This window comes from Sycon ciliatum, chromosome 4 (genome assembly GCF_964019385.1).
Source record: "Sycon ciliatum chromosome 4, ocSycCili1.1, whole genome shotgun sequence".
In the NCBI taxonomy this organism is placed as follows: domain Eukaryota; kingdom Metazoa; phylum Porifera; class Calcarea; order Leucosolenida; family Sycettidae; genus Sycon; species Sycon ciliatum.
Window position 1 is genome coordinate 38471139 of NC_088646.1, and position 18237 is coordinate 38489375.

An 18237-nucleotide genomic window follows, 5' to 3' on the forward strand; every position below is an offset into this window, starting at 1 on the left:
GTGTGTGTGTGTGTGTGTGTGTGTGTGTGTGTGTGTGTGTGTGTGTGTGTGTGTGTGTGTGTGTGTGTGTGTGTGTGTGTGTGTGTGTGTGTGTGTGTGTGTGTGTGTGTGTGTGTGTGTGTGTGTGTGTGTGTGTGTGTGTGTGTGTGTGTGTGTGTGTGTGTGTGTGTGTGTGTGTGTGTGTGTGTGTGTGTGTGTGTGTGTGTGTGTGTGTGTGTGTGTGTGTGTGTGTGTGTGTGTGTGTGTGTGTGTGTGTGTGTGTGTGTGTGTGTGTGTGTGTGTGTGTGTGTGTGTGTGGTGTGTGTGTGTGTGTGTGTGTGTGTGTGTGTGTGTGTGTGTGTGTGTGTGTGTGTGTGTGTGTGTGTGTGTGTGTGTGTGTGTGTGTGTGTGTGTGTGTGTGTGTGTGTGTGTGTGTGTGTGTGTGTGTGTGTGTGTGTGTGTGTGTGTGTGTGTGTGTGTGTGTGTGTGTGTGTGTGTGTGTGTGTGTGTGTGTGTGTGTGTGTGTGTGTGTGTGTGTGTGTGTGTGTGTGTGTGTGTGTGTGTGTGTGTGTGTGTGTGTGTGTGTGTGTGTGTGTGTGTGTGTGTGTGTGTGTGTGTGTGTGTGTGTGTGTGTGTGTGTGTGTGTGTGTGTGTGTGTGTGTGTGTGTGTGTGTGTGTGTGTGTGTGTGTGTGTGTGTGTGTGTGTGTGTGTGTGTGTGTGTGTGTGTGTGTGTGTGTGTGTGTGTGTGTGTGTGTGTGTGTGTGTGTGTGTGTGTGTGTGTGTGTGTGTGTGTGTGTGTGTGTGTGTGTGTGTGTGTGTGTGTGTGTGTGTGTGTGTGTGTGTGTGTGTGTGTGTGTGTGTGTGTGTGTGTGTGTGTGTGTGTGTGTGTGTGTGTGTGTGTGTGTGTGTGTGTGTGTGTGTGTGTGTGTGTGTGTGTGTGTGATGCTGGGTTTAATAGCCCTTTGGATATGATACTGCTGTACTCGTGGTCTATCTCAGCTTGCCATGACAATGGAGTGTAAAATCACATACTCCGCTTCCGCTCTTGCCATGGGTTGTTGACATGGAGTTTCGTAGTACGCCTTGGAGGAGCACCTCTATAATTTGTGGACTCCTCCCTTTGTCGCCTGGCAGCAATTTAGGCGCCAGTTTGGAGTAAACGTTTGTCGACAAATCATGTTGTGCAGAGTTGTCAGTGTATAACTTCATCATCCATGGACCTGCACTCTAACATCTGATGATGGTCATTTGGCACATTGTGCTACAGAGTTCTGACTCGGTTTTGTTTTTGTTCCCCCTTTCCGTTGTTTCATCTTTAGCTGTACAACGAAGAGATTGTGGACTTGTTTGATGCCAATCAGGTAAGCTCTTTTACACAGTCATACTCTGCTGCTGCTGCAGCTACCGTCGCTATGTAGCACACCGTCCTATGCATGTGCACGCGTGTGTGTGTGTGTGCACGCGTGTGTGTGTGTGTGTGTGTGTGTGCACACGTGTGCGTATATGCGCTGACTGCGTGCGCGCGTGTGTGTGTGTGCACGCGTGCTCGCACGCATGCGCGCATGGCTCTAGTAAAAAATGTGCGCTGACTGCAGCTTAAGTTTACCGTTCATGTTGATGTTGGGTTCTATGATTTGTCTCGTCAGTAATGATGTTGTGTTGTGTTGTTGCTGCTGTAGGGTAACAGGAAAGGCCTTCGTATACACGAGGACGGGGGACGGATATTTGTTGCAGGCATGAGCTCCAGGAAAGTCTCATCGGCCGAGCAGGTATGCAATCACGGAGATTTGTTTGCGCTGGAATTGTTTTGTCAAGTTTTTTTTATGTGTGCAATTTTGTCGGAGATGTGTCTGCTCTTCTGGTTGAAACCTTGCCCTGAATACGTGAGTGTTGTATGGTCCCATTCAGTGTTACTTTAGAACGACTCACTCCAGTGAGTGTAGTCCACCAGAGCTGTTGCAAGACACTTTAAAAAAAGCAATGCTTGTGTTGCTCAGGATGACCTTGACTGTTTGTGCTTGATGTGTTGCAACACCAACTACAGACAATGAAAACGCTGAAGGAAGGAGCACTGTCCCGTACCACTGCCAGCACATCGATGAATGCCCAGTCGTCTCGATCGCACGCCATCTTCACACTGCATATCACCCAGCAGAGGCTAATCAGTTCGACGTCGGCGGAGAATGACGAGGTAACAATCCCCAGCACTTGTGACGTTCGCCAATAGTGGAGATACTATTCAGCTTCATTGGCACCGAGCGACCATTCATCTTCTGCCTTTTTTCTTACGCAATACTGCTTGCAGTTTTATGCCTTGCAGAATGTTGGGAGAATGTTGAAGTCTTAGAAACGACTTTGCTAGCACATGCTATGTTGTGTATGCAGGTGCACATGTTCTGTAGCTGTGTCTAACAATGTAAGTAATACATGCAAGTGCTGGCTGCCGTGCACTCAGAGTAGATGGCACAGATAGTATGCCTCCTGTTCTGGCCGTTTTTTGCTGCAGGCATCTACGGAGCAGCTGACGGAGAATGGCAATGGCTCTGAGCTGTCCTCATCGCCAAACCAATCCTCCGACAGTAGCACGGCCAATGGTGCCGGTGGCAGTGTGGACTTTGAAACCCTGTCTGCCAAGCTGCACTTTGTGGATCTGGCTGGTTCGGAGAGGCTGAAGCGCACCGGTGCTACTGGTGATCGGGCCAGGGAAGGAATCTCCATCAACTGTGGCTTGGTATGTCTGGTTTATACAGCGGATATAATGCTGGTGATTGTTGTCCATGTGTGCTCAAACCAAATTTGAGTTATTCAAAAAAGTCTAGAGGTCTATACTTTTGAAACGCACTATAGATCCAACACATCTATGAACATTTTGTTTTGCAAGGTTCAATGTGACAGTGTATATAGGTAGCAGCAGTGCAGGCCGATATTTTAATATGGCCGAAATGTATTTTATCCCTGGGAGGCCGAAATGTATTTTAGCCCTGGGAGGCCGAAATGTATTTTAGCCCTGGGAGGCCGAAATGTATTTTAGCCCTGGGAGGCCGAAATGTATTTTAGCCCTGGGAGGCCGAAATGTATTTTAGCCCTGGGAGGCCGAAATGTATTTTAGCCCTGGGAGGCCGAAATGTATTTTAGCCCTGGGAGGCCGAAATGTATTTTAGCCCTTGGAGGCCGAAATGTATTTTAGCCCTGGGAGGCCGAAATGTATTTTAGCCCTGGGAGACCGAAATGTATTTTAGCCCTGGGAGGCCGAAATGTATTTTAGCCCTGGGAGGCCGAAATGTATTTTAGCCCTGGGAGGCCGAAATGTATTTTAGCCCTGGGAGACCGAAATGTATTTTAGCCCTGGGAGGCCGAAATGTATTTTAGCCCTGGGAGGCCGAAATGTATTTTAGCCCTGGGAGACCGAAATGTATTTTAGCCCTGGGAGGCCGAAATGTATTTTAGCCCTGGGAGGCCGAAATTTAAATGCGCCTAAAATTTGTAGACTCACAATAAGTTCACTTAGACCAGCAAGAGGTCGGAGAGCTGGCTGCTGCAACCGCTCACCATTAACACGTACACTTCTCATAGCGTCATTCCTGTCAGTAGCTAGGTGCTTGGTGGACCGCAGTGTGTCACAACACGATTGTCAAGCCACTGAATGTAGGTAATGTTCCCATTGCGTGTGCGGTAAATGTCACCGCACTGGCCATGTCGCTCAAGGTCTTATGCATTCTTGAGGGCTTGCGGAAACCCAGTCCTGTTGCTTCTCACAGTAAAAAAACAAGGTGACTGTCTTGGGCATGCAGTGATTGGGCAATACAGTTATTGGTGTAATAATTGGCAGTGAAAACTGAAAAGACTAAGACTATTTCCACCTGGTGCAACAAGCAATGGAAGTACAAGTGGATATAGAGATAATAGTTGTTTTGAGTACAGCTTCTGTGCTTGTACGCATGTGTGTACGTATGTGTATGTGTGTGTATATGTGTGTGTGGTGTGCGCATGTGTGTGTGTGTGTGCGTGCGCGGATGCACACATGTGCATGTGTGTCTGTGTGCATGTGTCTGTGTTTTTTACATCTTTAGCTTGCCCTGGGAAACGTCATCAGTGCTCTCGGTGATAAGAGTAAGCGTGCCTCACACGTACCGTACAGAGACAGCAAGCTAACGCGACTGTTACAAGATTCACTGGGTGGAAACAGGTAAGCAATGCGATGACCAGTGTTAACTGTTTGGGATGAAGTCACTTATATGCGTGATGCCATTTTTTGTTGTCCTTTATAAAGTTTAATCATCCAAGCTTATCTTTATATGGCACGCGTACATGTACTGGTATAGTTGTAGACTTGAAGAGTAGATTTGGCTGAACTTCCATTCGTTGCAAAAGGAGCACTAAATGATTCTGCAGCATTGGGTGATTTGCCGCATCCTGTGTATACTGCAAGCCACTTAGTGTGTACTAGTACTCTGATAACTGATGGAGTACTGTTACTATGGACAATGGTCCAGAGCATGGGTGTACTGTCATACGTACATGTACACCCGTGCTCTCCATATTGGCTTTAACATACTAGTATTGGATTTAAATCCATGCTGAAGTATGTTAGGATAAGAAGTACCTCGGTTACTGTAAAGTACGCATTCCTGCTACTCAAGGGAATACCTCTTATCAGAGATCTACTGTATCTGGTTTTTCGATTTTGACAGCATGTTACAAGGCGAGGACGCGTAGTGCTCCTGACTACAACCATAAACCGGTTGGCAGAGTCCCGGTCTTGCGACCATTTGAACCGTATTGGGAAAACCCAGGTTCGGACCCTCGTTACTCTACGGGTTGGTAGGATTTTTATAATTTTCGTTTTTTTGTGTTGTAGAAGTCGTCGTGTTGCCGCCGTAGTATTGTTCACGTTGCTGCCGCTGCAGGGATCACGTCTGGAAGGATTTGTGATGTTATTTTCTTGTCTTCCTCTGTAATTAAATTATTTGTGATTTATTTCTTTTTTCTTTTGTTCTTTTGTTCTTTTTCTTTTTTCTTGTCTTTTTTCAACTTCTGCCCATGGCGTCCTTCTCTCAGCTCGTCAGCTGTAACAGTCATAGTCATCACCATGACGACTGTTGTGAGAAGGTGCTCGCTGCCGACGAGGTTGGTGATGTCCCGACGAGGCCATGGGTAGGCCTTCACCACGTCGGAACACCCCGTCTGCACGTTGGTGTTGTGGTCTGGGTGTTGATGGACGTTGATGTTGTTGTAATAGTTGTTGTCGTTGTAATTGTCGTTGATTGTTGTTGTTGTTGTTGTTGTTGTTGTTGTTGTTGTTGTTGTTGTTGTTGTTGTTGTTGTTCTCCTTAGTGTTGTTCTCGTTGTTGCTGTTGGTCTTGGTAATACTAATAGTCTTGTTCACGGACCTCATGAATTCCACAAATAAAACAGAGTTATATTTCTTGAATCAGCTTCAGGGTTACTTTTCCTTCAATTATGAATGATTTGTGGAATGTTGCAATTGGTAACATGGAAACATAAGTTCAGTGCAGCTTCCAGTATGTTGTTCAGGTGAGGTACACCGGTTTTTGGGGATCAAATGTCGGAAGTCAGCATTGCTTACCTCGGCTGTTGCGCTGGACCGTCTTGGGTTCACTCGTAGTTAATTAATTGTGCGTCCCCCCAGGGGGTTTGGGCTCTCCGGTATTAATCCTTTGTTGAACGAGAAATTGTTTACTAATTAATTATTGATGAAGGGGTTAGTGTTGTATCACGTTCTTCGTGGCGTGGGCTGAGTCTTCTGTCAGGTGGACGGAGCTATAAAACACACAGACAGGACGGCGGTTATTGGTGTATCGAAGGAGAAGAGAAGTCTCACTGGCGGGTCTCTGAGAGAGACACACGTGTTGACTTTGGACTTACCGGGAGATCTCTCCAGGTTGTCCGAGGAGCTGGTAAGATGGTCGTCGACGTCGAAGGTGAACGTAGGCTGAGGAAGATATGTGGAGTGTAGTCGGACACGACGTGATGGCTTCTTGTTGTCTTCGCGAGTTGTGTTCTGGAGACGTCGATCTTGCGTGGTGTCGTAGGTCGTGCGCGGGGATCGCGCGTAGCTCTGCGTGCGGTGATGCTGGCGCGCGTGGTGCTCCGGGGCGTTTGTCGTCCTCGTCGTTCCGACAATGGTGAGTCGTACTTGCAGACTTGCTTCTTTCGCGATTGTGCGTTGCATCTCCGCCGTTGGGGTCAATATTTGACCCGGGCGTTGTCCATACCGCTTGTTCTGGATGTGTTGTGCGGTCTCCGTTGATCTGGGTTTGCGGTGGTCAGGTCCGAGTACGAATCTACCACGTGAACCGTGTGTGGTGGATTAATTATTTTATTTTGGTGGAGATCGAAAATGATCTCCGGTCCGAGGAAAACGGCTCGATCCGGCCGGCGGTCGAGTGTGCCTGTTGTGTATAGCGAGAGCTGCAGAGTGCAGTAAATATTGGCGCCCCTATTGTAACTGTCTAGTCTCTAGGTGAATGGATGCTGTAATCTGTTCGCGTGGTACTGCCTGCTGAGCGCTGTGTTGTTCGGAAACAAGAGTCGAAGAGAAGGTTGTAGATGGATCAGAGCTGGTAACTAACTGTTGCTTGTGAGTGGTTGCAGTCGTCTATAGTGCTGATACTGATACTTATACATGGAGGAATCTTCGGTTGTTGGTTCAATTATTTGATCAGTAGTGTCCTTATGGAGGGGGAAATGTGGGTGGTGAGCTGTCCTAGTGGTAGATTTACCCCTATTGTCTGTGGCCGTGGGAAGCCCTGCGAGAAGGAAACTGCAAGTGGAAATTGTTGCGGATTCTATTCAGACTTTGATTTTCAGTCTATGGAAGAGGTATCTTATTAAAATTTTAATTTTTTTGGGAGGTTGAAATTTCCAGTCGACATAGTGACGCAATTGAATAGTTGGGATTAGGTGGTATGATTGCGTAAGGAGGAGGAAGGAATTGGATCAGTTGGAAAATACACAGGAAGAAAAGGCAGGGGGGGTTGGTTTGATTGAGTGCTATATACTCGTAATGTAAGAAATTTGTATGTAATTATGTGGAAAAATTATGGACGGGTAATTGCCATTGATTTATGTTATTATTATGACGGATGACCTGGACCAACGGCAATGTTACCTAATCATGTAATTATATGTAAGTGTGTGTAACGTGTACTAGAAATAGGGAATATTATAAATATGTAACTATATTATGTAGGTTATATGTAGTTTTATGTATTAATTTTATATGTGAATTATGTGTGAATTATAATTATATTTTCGTGACATATGGGGAATATGGTTTTTGTGCGGTTGGTGAGTGTATCGTTGCGAGTGTGTGTTGGTCAGGGGCCTGCCAGGCAAAGAGTGTTCTCCTTAAAAATGTCACAGCCATTCGTATGTGTACGTTACTCCAGCATCAAGGTTCATACTTGGCTGTCTTCTTTTGATCAGGAATGCCTCTGTGTACTTCCGTAATGCAAGTTGGGGTATTCGGCGAAGGATGACGGGATTTGCCCAATCAATTGCATGTCCAGTATCCAGGACGTGTTTGGCCACACCATTGTCTGCTTTCCTGTTGTGGACGTCTCTTTGGTGCTCCTCCATTCGTTTTTTTAACCGTCTTCCTGTTTCTCCCACGTACTCAGCTCCACAGGTGGCGCAGTTCAGGGCATACACTACACCGTATTGGTCCTTGGTGGATGGAGGCGGGGTTTTTTTCTTTGTGAGCAGGTTCTTCAGGGTGGTCGATCGCCGGTGAACCATACGGAATGGTGCGTTCTTCGTTTTTCTTTTGATTTTCTCCGATAGCCCACGGACATAGGGTAGTGAGAGCGGTCGGTATGTGTAACTGGAAGCCGGTCTCGGTTGATGTTGTTGTTGTTGTTGTTGTTGTTGTTGTTGTTGTTGTTGTTGTTGTTGTTGTTGTTGTTGTTGTTGTTGTTGTTGTTGTTGTTGTTGTTGTTGCTGCTGCTGCTGCTGCTGTTGTTGGTGTTGTTGTTGTTGTTGTTGTTGAGGTTGCTGTTGCGGTTGTTGTTGTTGTTGTTGTCGGTCTTGCTGTTGACGGTGTCGGCGATGAACCTGTTGGATTACCCCTTCGATGGTCTCCAGTGGGTAGCCGTTGGAAAGGAATTCAGTGCGGAGAGTTTCTCTCTCTTTGTCTTTCAGCAGGTTAGTGCTGCAATGCGATTCGATCCTCTGTGCCAGGCACGATAATGTAGCACATTTCGTGGCATTAGGATGGTGGGAGGCGAAATTGATGTATTTACCCGTGTGGGTTGGCTTCCTGTACACTTGTGTCGACAGATTGGTCTCAGATCTTTGGACCCAGACGTCCAGGAAGGCAATACCTCCATTTTTCTCTTCTTCCACCGTGAATTGGATATGTGGTGATATGGCGTTGGCGGCTGCGAGTACGTGGGGCAGTTCTCCCTTCTTGATGATGGTGAAGGTGTCGTCCACGTACCGCAGCCAGGCCTTGATCCTTTCACCACATATTGCCAGAAGCCGTCCTTCCAGCCACTCCATGAAAATGTCAGCTAACACGGGAGAGAGTGGTGAACCCATGGCCGCACCTCTTGTTTGTCTGTAAAAGGTCTGGTCGTACTGGAGGTATGCGTTATTGACACAAAATTCTACCAGTTGTACGATGCTGGTCACTGAGAGCGAGGTGTCCCTGTTTGCTGGGTTCTGGGTGTCTAGTTTCTCTTTTAGGATCTCTAGAGTCTTGGCCATTGGGACGTTGGTAAAAAGGCTTTTGACATCAAAGCTAGCCATTGCGTGGTCGTTGTCGATGTGAAGGTCTGGTATCGTCGTGATGAAATGCCTTGAATTTGCGATGTATGTGTCTGTCTGTCCAGTGAGAGTTCGGAGGATCTTGGCCAGGTGGCGGGCTAGGCGGTGCGTCGGTGAGCCTATCGCAGCCACTATTGGCCTTAGTGGGATTCCTTCTTTATGAATTTTTGGTAATCCATAAAGATGTGGTGCGGAGCAGGTCCACGGATTGAGGAAAAGCTTTTGGCTTTTTGTTAAGGTCTCGTCCCGTGTGAGTGGTTGCAGAAGTGAGTTTAGTTTCCGTATTGTCCGGTCTGTGGGGTCTGTCGTCAAGGTGGTGTAGGTGGTAGTGTCGTTGAGATGTTGTTGTATTTTTTGGTCATAATCGTTGGTGTCGAGGAGAACCACTGCCTTTCCCTTGTCCGCTGGCAAGATTTTGATGTTTGTCACCTTACGTAAACTGGAGAGCGCCCGAGCGTGAACTTTGGAGAGGTTGGAGCCTGGGGGAGGAGAGGAGTCCAAAGTTTGGTGCACTATCCTGCACGTGGCTAGGGCGAGACCTCGGCGGTCGTCAGGCAGTGTGTTGGCCCACATTTCTGTGCGCGTGATGATCTCTTCTGTTGGGAGGGATCTTGGAGGTATAGCGAAATCCAAACCTAGTTCCAATAGACTTGTTTGTTCCGTTGTAAGCACATGTGAGGAGAGGTTGATCACGCTTGGTTTGGCCGGAGCGGTAGTCTGTGGTGTGTGCGGTTTCAGTTTCTTGAGCTCCTTGTTGTGTAACTTGCTGGCGCGGTTGTGGGCATTTGTTGCCAGATCAGTGATCCATTTCCAGCCTTTGCTGAAGGTGGAGCTGTGGTCAATGTGCTCGCTCCAAGCTTTGGCGGCGTCCTGGCTTTTTTGTTTTTGTTGCTGGATTTTGAAATTGGTTTTTTTGGTATATTCTCTAAGGATTGTGGCGTTGCCTTGCGCCAATGCCGCCTTCACCGTTCTCGAGTCAGTTGTTCTGGTCCTGTCAAGGTACTTAGGCGTGACGTGGTTTTTCTTGCACTCGGTGAGGAATTCTTTTTTTTTGCCATTGTTTTTTGAAGGGTGACCGTTGATTTCCGCCATCGTTGTAGTAATAGCCGGGAGGCGGGTGATAATTCCTGGTAAAGTCCGTGCGGAATTGTGGTGGCCATTTTTTGTCCTGTTTGGGAATGATAGTAAGAACATCGGATGGGCATTGGAAATTTGCGTGGAATGAGAATAAGTGTGTTAAAAAAATATATATATGTTGTGTATAAGAAGGTGTTGAGGAAAGATGTGTGGAGTGAATGGAAACAAGGTTAGTGCGATGGTGGTGAGCAACATGTGAAAGTGACAAGTTCATACAATGTCATTTTATTTATTCCCTGTAATGTAATTTTATGAAGAAAACCTTTGGATTTTCTTGTGATGGTTGGAGTGGGACGCTGGGTAGTTAAGGAGGAAATTATAATTATAATGATATGACGGGGTTGAAAACGAAGGGTTGTGTAGGGAATGGACAAGTTGAGGAAAATGGTGGTGGACACAGATGTGATACCGGGATGTTATTATTACTTACATGTAATTAATTTAATATTATTCACTGGTTATTGTACTTTTCTGTAAATATGATTTTGTAATTTTAATTTGGTGCTATGTATCAGTAAGTAAAGCAGTAAGTTGTGGAATTAATTGGGTAAGGATTTGGGCCCCCCCTTTTTTTTGGGGAAGGCTAGGAGGTACTTACAACCCCCACTCCTCTCCCTTTTTTTGTATGTTGGGAGAATTAATTTCTCCCCTCCCCCCCCCCCCCCCCCCCCCCCCCCCCCCAGGTGCTCCTCACCCCGTGAACGGACAGGCAGGCAGCCAGGCCCTGTAACAAATTGGTGATCGATGTGGGTAATTGTAACGGAAAGAGTGTAGGATGTTTGATATTTATTGCAGTGGTTGTAATTACCCCAGGATAGCAAGGATGGAGGAAACTTAAACAGAATTACATCATGTACGTACATGTATGTGGTGACACCGTATGACTGGTGGCATGTTCCCCCCCCCCCCCCCCACCCCCCATTCTTTTTTTGCAGACGTTTTTGAAAAATTAAATTTGGTCCCCCCCCCTTTTTTTTACCTATCGTATTTTTAATAGGTAGGATTTATGGTAATGCAGTAAGAAATTGGTGATTGTAACGAAAGGAGTATAGGTGATTTGATATAATTACAATGGTTGTGACTTTGCTGCTGTCGTGGCAAAGTGGAGTATGGTATATACAGAAGCCTTGCTTGGTAGTTAACATGTTTTTCGATTTTGACAGCATGTTACAAGGCGAGGACGCGTAGTGCTCCTGACTACAACCATAAACCGGTTGGCAGAGTCCCGGTCTTGCGACCATTTGAACCGTATTGGGAAAACCCAGGTTCGGACCCTCGTTACTCTACGGGTTGGTAGGATTTTTATAATTTTCGTTTTTTTGTGTTGTAGAAGTCGTCGTGTTGCCGCCGTAGTATTGTTCACGTTGCTGCCGCTGCAGGGATCACGTCTGGAAGGATTTGTGATGTTATTTTCTTGTCTTCCTCTGTAATTAAATTATTTGTGATTTATTTCTTTTTTCTTTTGTTCTTTTGTTCTTTTTCTTTTTTCTTGTCTTTTTTCAACTTCTGCCCATGGCGTCCTTCTCTCAGCTCGTCAGCTGTAACAGTCATAGTCATCACCATGACGACTGTTGTGAGAAGGTGCTCGCTGCCGACGAGGTTGGTGATGTCCCGACGAGGCCATGGGTAGGCCTTCACCACGTCGGAACACCCCGTCTGCACGTTGGTGTTGTGGTCTGGGTGTTGATGGACGTTGATGTTGTTGTAATAGTTGTTGTCGTTGTAATTGTCGTTGATTGTTGTTGTTGTTGTTGTTGTTGTTGTTGTTGTTGTTGTTGTTGTTGTTGTTGTTGTTGTTGTTGTTGTTGTTCTCCTTAGTGTTGTTCTCGTTGTTGCTGTTGGTCTTGGTAATACTAATAGTCTTGTTCACGGACCTCATGAATTCCACAAATAAAACAGAGTTATATTTCTTGAATCAGCTTCAGGGTTACTTTTCCTTCAATTATGAATGATTTGTGGAATGTTGCAATTGGTAACATGGAAACATAAGTTCAGTGCAGCTTCCAGTATGTTGTTCAGGTGAGGTACACCGGTTTTTGGGGATCAAATGTCGGAAGTCAGCATTGCTTACCTCGGCTGTTGCGCTGGACCGTCTTGGGTTCACTCGTAGTTAATTAATTGTGCGTCCCCCCAGGGGGTTTGGGCTCTCCGGTATTAATCCTTTGTTGAACGAGAAATTGTTTACTAATTAATTATTGATGAAGGGGTTAGTGTTGTATCACGTTCTTCGTGGCGTGGGCTGAGTCTTCTGTCAGGTGGACGGAGCTATAAAACACACAGACAGGACGGCGGTTATTGGTGTATCGAAGGAGAAGAGAAGTCTCACTGGCGGGTCTCTGAGAGAGACACACGTGTTGACTTTGGACTTACCGGGAGATCTCTCCAGGTTGTCCGAGGAGCTGGTAAGATGGTCGTCGACGTCGAAGGTGAACGTAGGCTGAGGAAGATATGTGGAGTGTAGTCGGACACGACGTGATGGCTTCTTGTTGTCTTCGCGAGTTGTGTTCTGGAGACGTCGATCTTGCGTGGTGTCGTAGGTCGTGCGCGGGGATCGCGCGTAGCTCTGCGTGCGGTGATGCTGGCGCGCGTGGTGCTCCGGGGCGTTTGTCGTCCTCGTCGTTCCGACAATGGTGAGTCGTACTTGCAGACTTGCTTCTTTCGCGATTGTGCGTTGCATCTCCGCCGTTGGGGTCAATATTTGACCCGGGCGTTGTCCATACCGCTTGTTCTGGATGTGTTGTGCGGTCTCCGTTGATCTGGGTTTGCGGTGGTCAGGTCCGAGTACGAATCTACCACGTGAACCGTGTGTGGTGGATTAATTATTTTATTTTGGTGGAGATCGAAAATGATCTCCGGTCCGAGGAAAACGGCTCGATCCGGCCGGCGGTCGAGTGTGCCTGTTGTGTATAGCGAGAGCTGCAGAGTGCAGTAAATATTGGCGCCCCTATTGTAACTGTCTAGTCTCTAGGTGAATGGATGCTGTAATCTGTTCGCGTGGTACTGCCTGCTGAGCGCTGTGTTGTTCGGAAACAAGAGTCGAAGAGAAGGTTGTAGATGGATCAGAGCTGGTAACTAACTGTTGCTTGTGAGTGGTTGCAGTCGTCTATAGTGCTGATACTGATACTTATACATGGAGGAATCTTCGGTTGTTGGTTCAATTATTGGATCAGTAGTGTCCTTATGGAGGGGGAAATGTGGGTGGTGAGCTGTCCTAGTGGTAGATTTACCCCTATTGTCTGTGGCCGTGGGAAGCCCTGCGAGAAGGAAACTGCAAGTGGAAATTGTTGCGGATTCTATTCAGACTTTGATTTTCAGTCTATGGAAGAGGTATCTTATTAAAATTTTAATTTTTTTGGGAGGTTGAAATTTCCAGTCGACATAGTGACGCAATTGAATAGTTGGGATTAGGTGGTATGATTGCGTAAGGAGGAGGAAGGAATTGGATCAGTTGGAAAATACACAGGAAGAAAAGGCAGGGGGGGGGTGGTTTGATTGAGTGCTATATACTCGTAATGTAAGAAATTTGTATGTAATTATGTGGAAAAATTATGGACGGGTAATTGCCATTGATTTATGTTATTATTATGACGGATGACCTGGACCAACGGCAATGTTACCTAATCATGTAATTATATGTAAGTGTGTGTAACGTGTACTAGAAATAGGGAATATTATAAATATGTAACTATATTATGTAGGTTATATGTAGTTTTATGTATTTATATGTGAATTATGTGTGAATTATAATTATATTTTCGTGACATATGGGGAATATGGTTTTTGTGCGGTTGGTGAGTGTATCGTTGCGAGTGTGTGTTGGTCAGGGGCCTGCCAGGCAAAGAGTGTTCTCCTTAAAAATGTCACAGCCATTCGTATGTGTACGTTACTCCAGCATCAAGGTTCATACTTGGCTGTCTTCTTTTGATCAGGAATGCCTCTGTGTACTTCCGTAATGCAAGTTGGGGTATTCGGCGAAGGATGACGGGATTTGCCCAATCAATTGCATGTCCAGTATCCAGGACGTGTTTGGCCACACCATTGTCTGCTTTCCTGTTGTGGACGTCTCTTTGGTGCTCCTCCATTCGTTTTTTTAACCGTCTTCCTGTTTCTCCCACGTACTCAGCTCCACAGGGGGCGCAGTTCAGGGCATACACTACACCGTATTGGTCCTTGATGGATGGAGGCGGGGTTTTTTTCTTTGTGAGCAGGTTCTTCAGGGTGGTCGATCGCCGGTGAACCATACGGAATGGTGCGTTCTTCGTTTTTCTTTTGATTTTCTCCGATAGCCCACGGACATAGGGTAGTGAGAGCGGTCGGTATGTGTAACTGGAAGCCGGTCTCGGTTGATGTTGTTGTTGTTGTTGTTGTTGTTGTTGTTGTTGTTGTTGTTGTTGTTGTTGTTGTTGTTGTTGTTGTTGTTGTTGTTGTTGTTGCTGCTGCTGCTGCTGCTGTTGTTGGTGTTGTTGTTGTTGTTGTTGTTGAGGTTGCTGTTGCGGTTGTTGTTGTTGTTGTCGGTCTTGCTGTTGACGGTGTCGGCGATGAACCTGTTGGATTACCCCTTCGATGGTCTCCAGTGGGTAGCCGTTGGAAAGGAATTCAGTGCGGAGAGTTTCTCTCTCTTTGTCTTTCAGCAGGTTAGTGCTGCAATGCGATTCGATCCTCTGTGCCAGGCACGATAATGTAGCACATTTCGTGGCATTAGGATGGTGGGAGGCGAAATTGATGTATTTACCCGTGTGGGTTGGCTTCCTGTACACTTGTGTCGACAGATTGGTCTCAGATCTTTGGACCCAGACGTCCAGGAAGGCAATACCTCCATTTTTCTCTTCTTCCACCGTGAATTGGATATGTGGTGATATGGCGTTGGCGGCTGCGAGTACGTGGGGCAGTTCTCCCTTCTTGATGATGGTGAAGGTGTCGTCCACGTACCGCAGCCAGGCCTTGATCCTTTCACCACATATTGCCAGAAGCCGTCCTTCCAGCCACTCCATGAAAATGTCAGCTAACACGGGAGAGAGTGGTGAACCCATGGCCGCACCTCTTGTTTGTCTGTAAAAGGTCTGGTCGTACTGGAGGTATGCGTTATTGACACAAAATTCTACCAGTTGTACGATGCTGGTCACTGAGAGCGAGGTGTCCCTGTTTGCTGGGTTCTGGGTGTCTAGTTTCTCTTTTAGGATCTCTAGAGTCTTGGCCATTGGGACGTTGGTAAAAAGGCTTTTGACATCAAAGCTAGCCATTGCGTGGTCGTTGTCGATGTGAAGGTCTGGTATCGTCGTGATGAAATGCCTTGAATTTGCGATGTATGTGTCTGTCTGTCCAGTGAGAGTTCGGAGGATCTTGGCCAGGTGGCGGGCTAGGCGGTGCGTCGGTGAGCCTATCGCAGCCACTATTGGCCTTAGTGGGATTCCTTCTTTATGAATTTTTGGTAATCCATAAAGATGTGGTGCGGAGCAGGTCCACGGATTGAGGAAAAGCTTTTGGCTTTTTGTTAAGGTCTCGTCCCGTGTGAGTGGTTGCAGAAGTGAGTTTAGTTTCCGTATTGTCCGGTCTGTGGGGTCTGTCGTCAAGGTGGTGTAGGTGGTAGTGTCGTTGAGATGTTGTTGTATTTTTTGGTCATAATCGTTGGTGTCGAGGAGAACCACTGCCTTTCCCTTGTCCGCTGGCAAGATTTTGATGTTTGTCACCTTACGTAAACTGGAGAGCGCCCGAGCGTGAACTTTGGAGAGGTTGGAGCCTGGGGGAGGAGAGGAGTCCAAAGTTTGGTGCACTATCCTGCACGTGGCTAGGGCGAGACCTCGGCGGTCGTCAGGCAGTGTGTTGGCCCACATTTCTGTGCGCGTGATGATCTCTTCTGTTGGGAGGGATCTTGGAGGTATAGCGAAATCCAAACCTAGTTCCAATAGACTTGTTTGTTCCGTTGTAAGCACATGTGAGGAGAGGTTGATCACGCTTGGTTTGGCCGGAGCGGTAGTCTGTGGTGTGTGCGGTTTCAGTTTCTTGAGCTCCTTGTTGTGTAACTTGCTGGCGCGGTTGTGGGCATTTGTTGCCAGATCAGTGATCCATTTCCAGCCTTTGCTGAAGGTGGAGCTGTGGTCAATGTGCTCGCTCCAAGCTTTGGCGGCGTCCTGGCTTTTTTGTTTTTGTTGCTGGATTTTGAAATTGGTTTTTTTGGTATATTCTCTAAGGATTGTGGCGTTGCCTTGCGCCAATGCCGCCTTCACCGTTCTCGAGTCAGTTGTTCTGGTCCTGTCAAGGTACTTAGGCGTGACGTGGTTTTTCTTGCACTCGGTGAGGAATTCTTTTTTTTTGCCATTGTTTTTTGAAGGGTGACCGTTGATTTCCGCCATCGTTGTAGTAATAGCCGGGAGGCGGGTGATAATTCCTGGTAAAGTCCGTGCGGAATTGTGGTGGCCATTTTTTGTCCTGTTTGGGAATGATAGTAAGAACATCGGATGGGCATTGGAAATTTGCGTGGAATGAGAATAAGTGTGTTAAAAAAATATATATATGTTGTGTATAAGAAGGTGTTGAGGAAAGATGTGTGGAGTGAATGGAAACAAGGTTAGTGCGATGGTGGTGAGCAACATGTGAAAGTGACAAGTTCATACAATGTCATTTTATTTATTCCCTGTAATGTAATTTTATGAAGAAAACCTTTGGATTTTCTTGTGATGGTTGGAGTGGGACGCTGGGTAGTTAAGGAGGAAATTATAATTATAATGATATGACGGGGTTGAAAACGAAGGGTTGTGTAGGGAATGGACAAGTTGAGGAAAATGGTGGTGGACACAGATGTGATACCGGGATGTTATTATTACTTACATGTAATTAATTTAATATTATTCACTGGTTATTGTACTTTTCTGTAAATATGATTTTGTAATTTTAATTTGGTGCTATGTATCAGTAAGTAAAGCAGTAAGTTGTGGAATTAATTGGGTAAGGATTTGGGCCCCCCCTTTTTTTTGGGGAAGGCTAGGAGGTACTTACAACCCCACTCCTCTCCCTTTTTTTGTATGTTGGGAGAATTAATTTCTCCCCTCCCCCCCCCCCCCCCCCCCCCAGGTGCTCCTCACCCCGTGAACGGACAGGCAGGCAGCCAGGCCCTGTAACAAATTGGTGATCGATGTGGGTAATTGTAACGGAAAGAGTGTAGGATGTTTGATATTTATTGCAGTGGTTGTAATTACCCCAGGATAGCAAGGATGGAGGAAACTTAAACAGAATTACATCATGTACGTACATGTATGTGGTGACACCGTATGACTGGTGGCATGTTCCCCCCCCCCACCCCCCATTCTTTTTTTGCAGACGTTTTTGAAAAATTAAATTTGGTCCCCGCACTCTGCAGCTCTCGCTATACACAACAGGCACACTCGACCGCCGGCCGGATCGAGCCGTTTTCCTCGGACCGGAGATCATTTTCGATCTCCACCAAAATAAAATAATTAATCCACCACACACGGTTCACGTGGTAGATTCGTACTCGGACCTGACCACCGCAAACCCAGATCAACGGAGACCGCACAACACATCCAGAACAAGCGGTATGGACAACGCCCGGGTCAAATATTGACCCCAACGGCGGAGATGCAACGCACAATCGCGAAAGAAGCAAGTCTGCAAGTACGACTCACCATTGTCGGAACGACGAGGACGACAAACGCCCCGGAGCACCACGCGCGCCAGCATCACCGCACGCAGAGCTACGCGCGATCCCCGCGCACGACCTACGACACCACGCAAGATCGACGTCTCCAGAACACAACTCGCGAAGACAACAAGAAGCCATCACGTCGTGTCCGACTACACTCCACATATCTTCCTCAGCCTACGTTCACCTTCGACGTCGACGACCATCTTACCAGCTCCTCGGACAACCTGGAGAGATCTCCCGGTAAGTCCAAAGTCAACACGTGTGTCTCTCTCAGAGACCCGCCAGTGAGACTTCTCTTCTCCTTCGATACACCAATAACCGCCGTCCTGTCTGTGTGTTTTATAGCTCCGTCCACCTGACAGAAGACTCAGCCCACGCCACGAAGAACGTGATACAACACTAACCCCTTCATCAATAATTAATTAGTAAACAATTTCTCGTTCAACAAAGGATTAATACCGGAGAGCCCAAACCCCCTGGGGGGACGCACAATTAATTAACTACGAGTGAACCCAAGACGGTCCAGCGCAACAGCCGAGGTAAGCAATGCTGACTTCCGACATTTGATCCCCAAAAACCGGTGTACCTCACCTGAACAACATACTGGAAGCTGCACTGAACTTATGTTTCCATGTTACCAATTGCAACATTCCACAAATCATTCATAATT

At 46.8% G+C, this 18237-nt stretch overlaps 1 protein-coding gene across 2 annotated transcripts in view; it reads left to right on the plus strand.

Annotated features, from left to right (window-relative positions):
- Positions 1-18237, plus strand: part of LOC135816052 (kinesin-like protein KIF21A) — a 52092-nt gene that overhangs the window by 4157 nt on the left and 29698 nt on the right. For both annotated transcript variants that reach the window (XM_065329414.1, XM_065329415.1), the window contains exons 6-10: positions 1300-1341; positions 1660-1749; positions 2025-2171; positions 2487-2711; positions 4051-4166. In XM_065329414.1, the coding sequence (XP_065185486.1) occupies positions 1300-1341; positions 1660-1749; positions 2025-2171; positions 2487-2711; positions 4051-4166 (620 nt within the window). The remainder of the gene's footprint in view (positions 1-1299; positions 1342-1659; positions 1750-2024; positions 2172-2486; positions 2712-4050; positions 4167-18237) is intronic.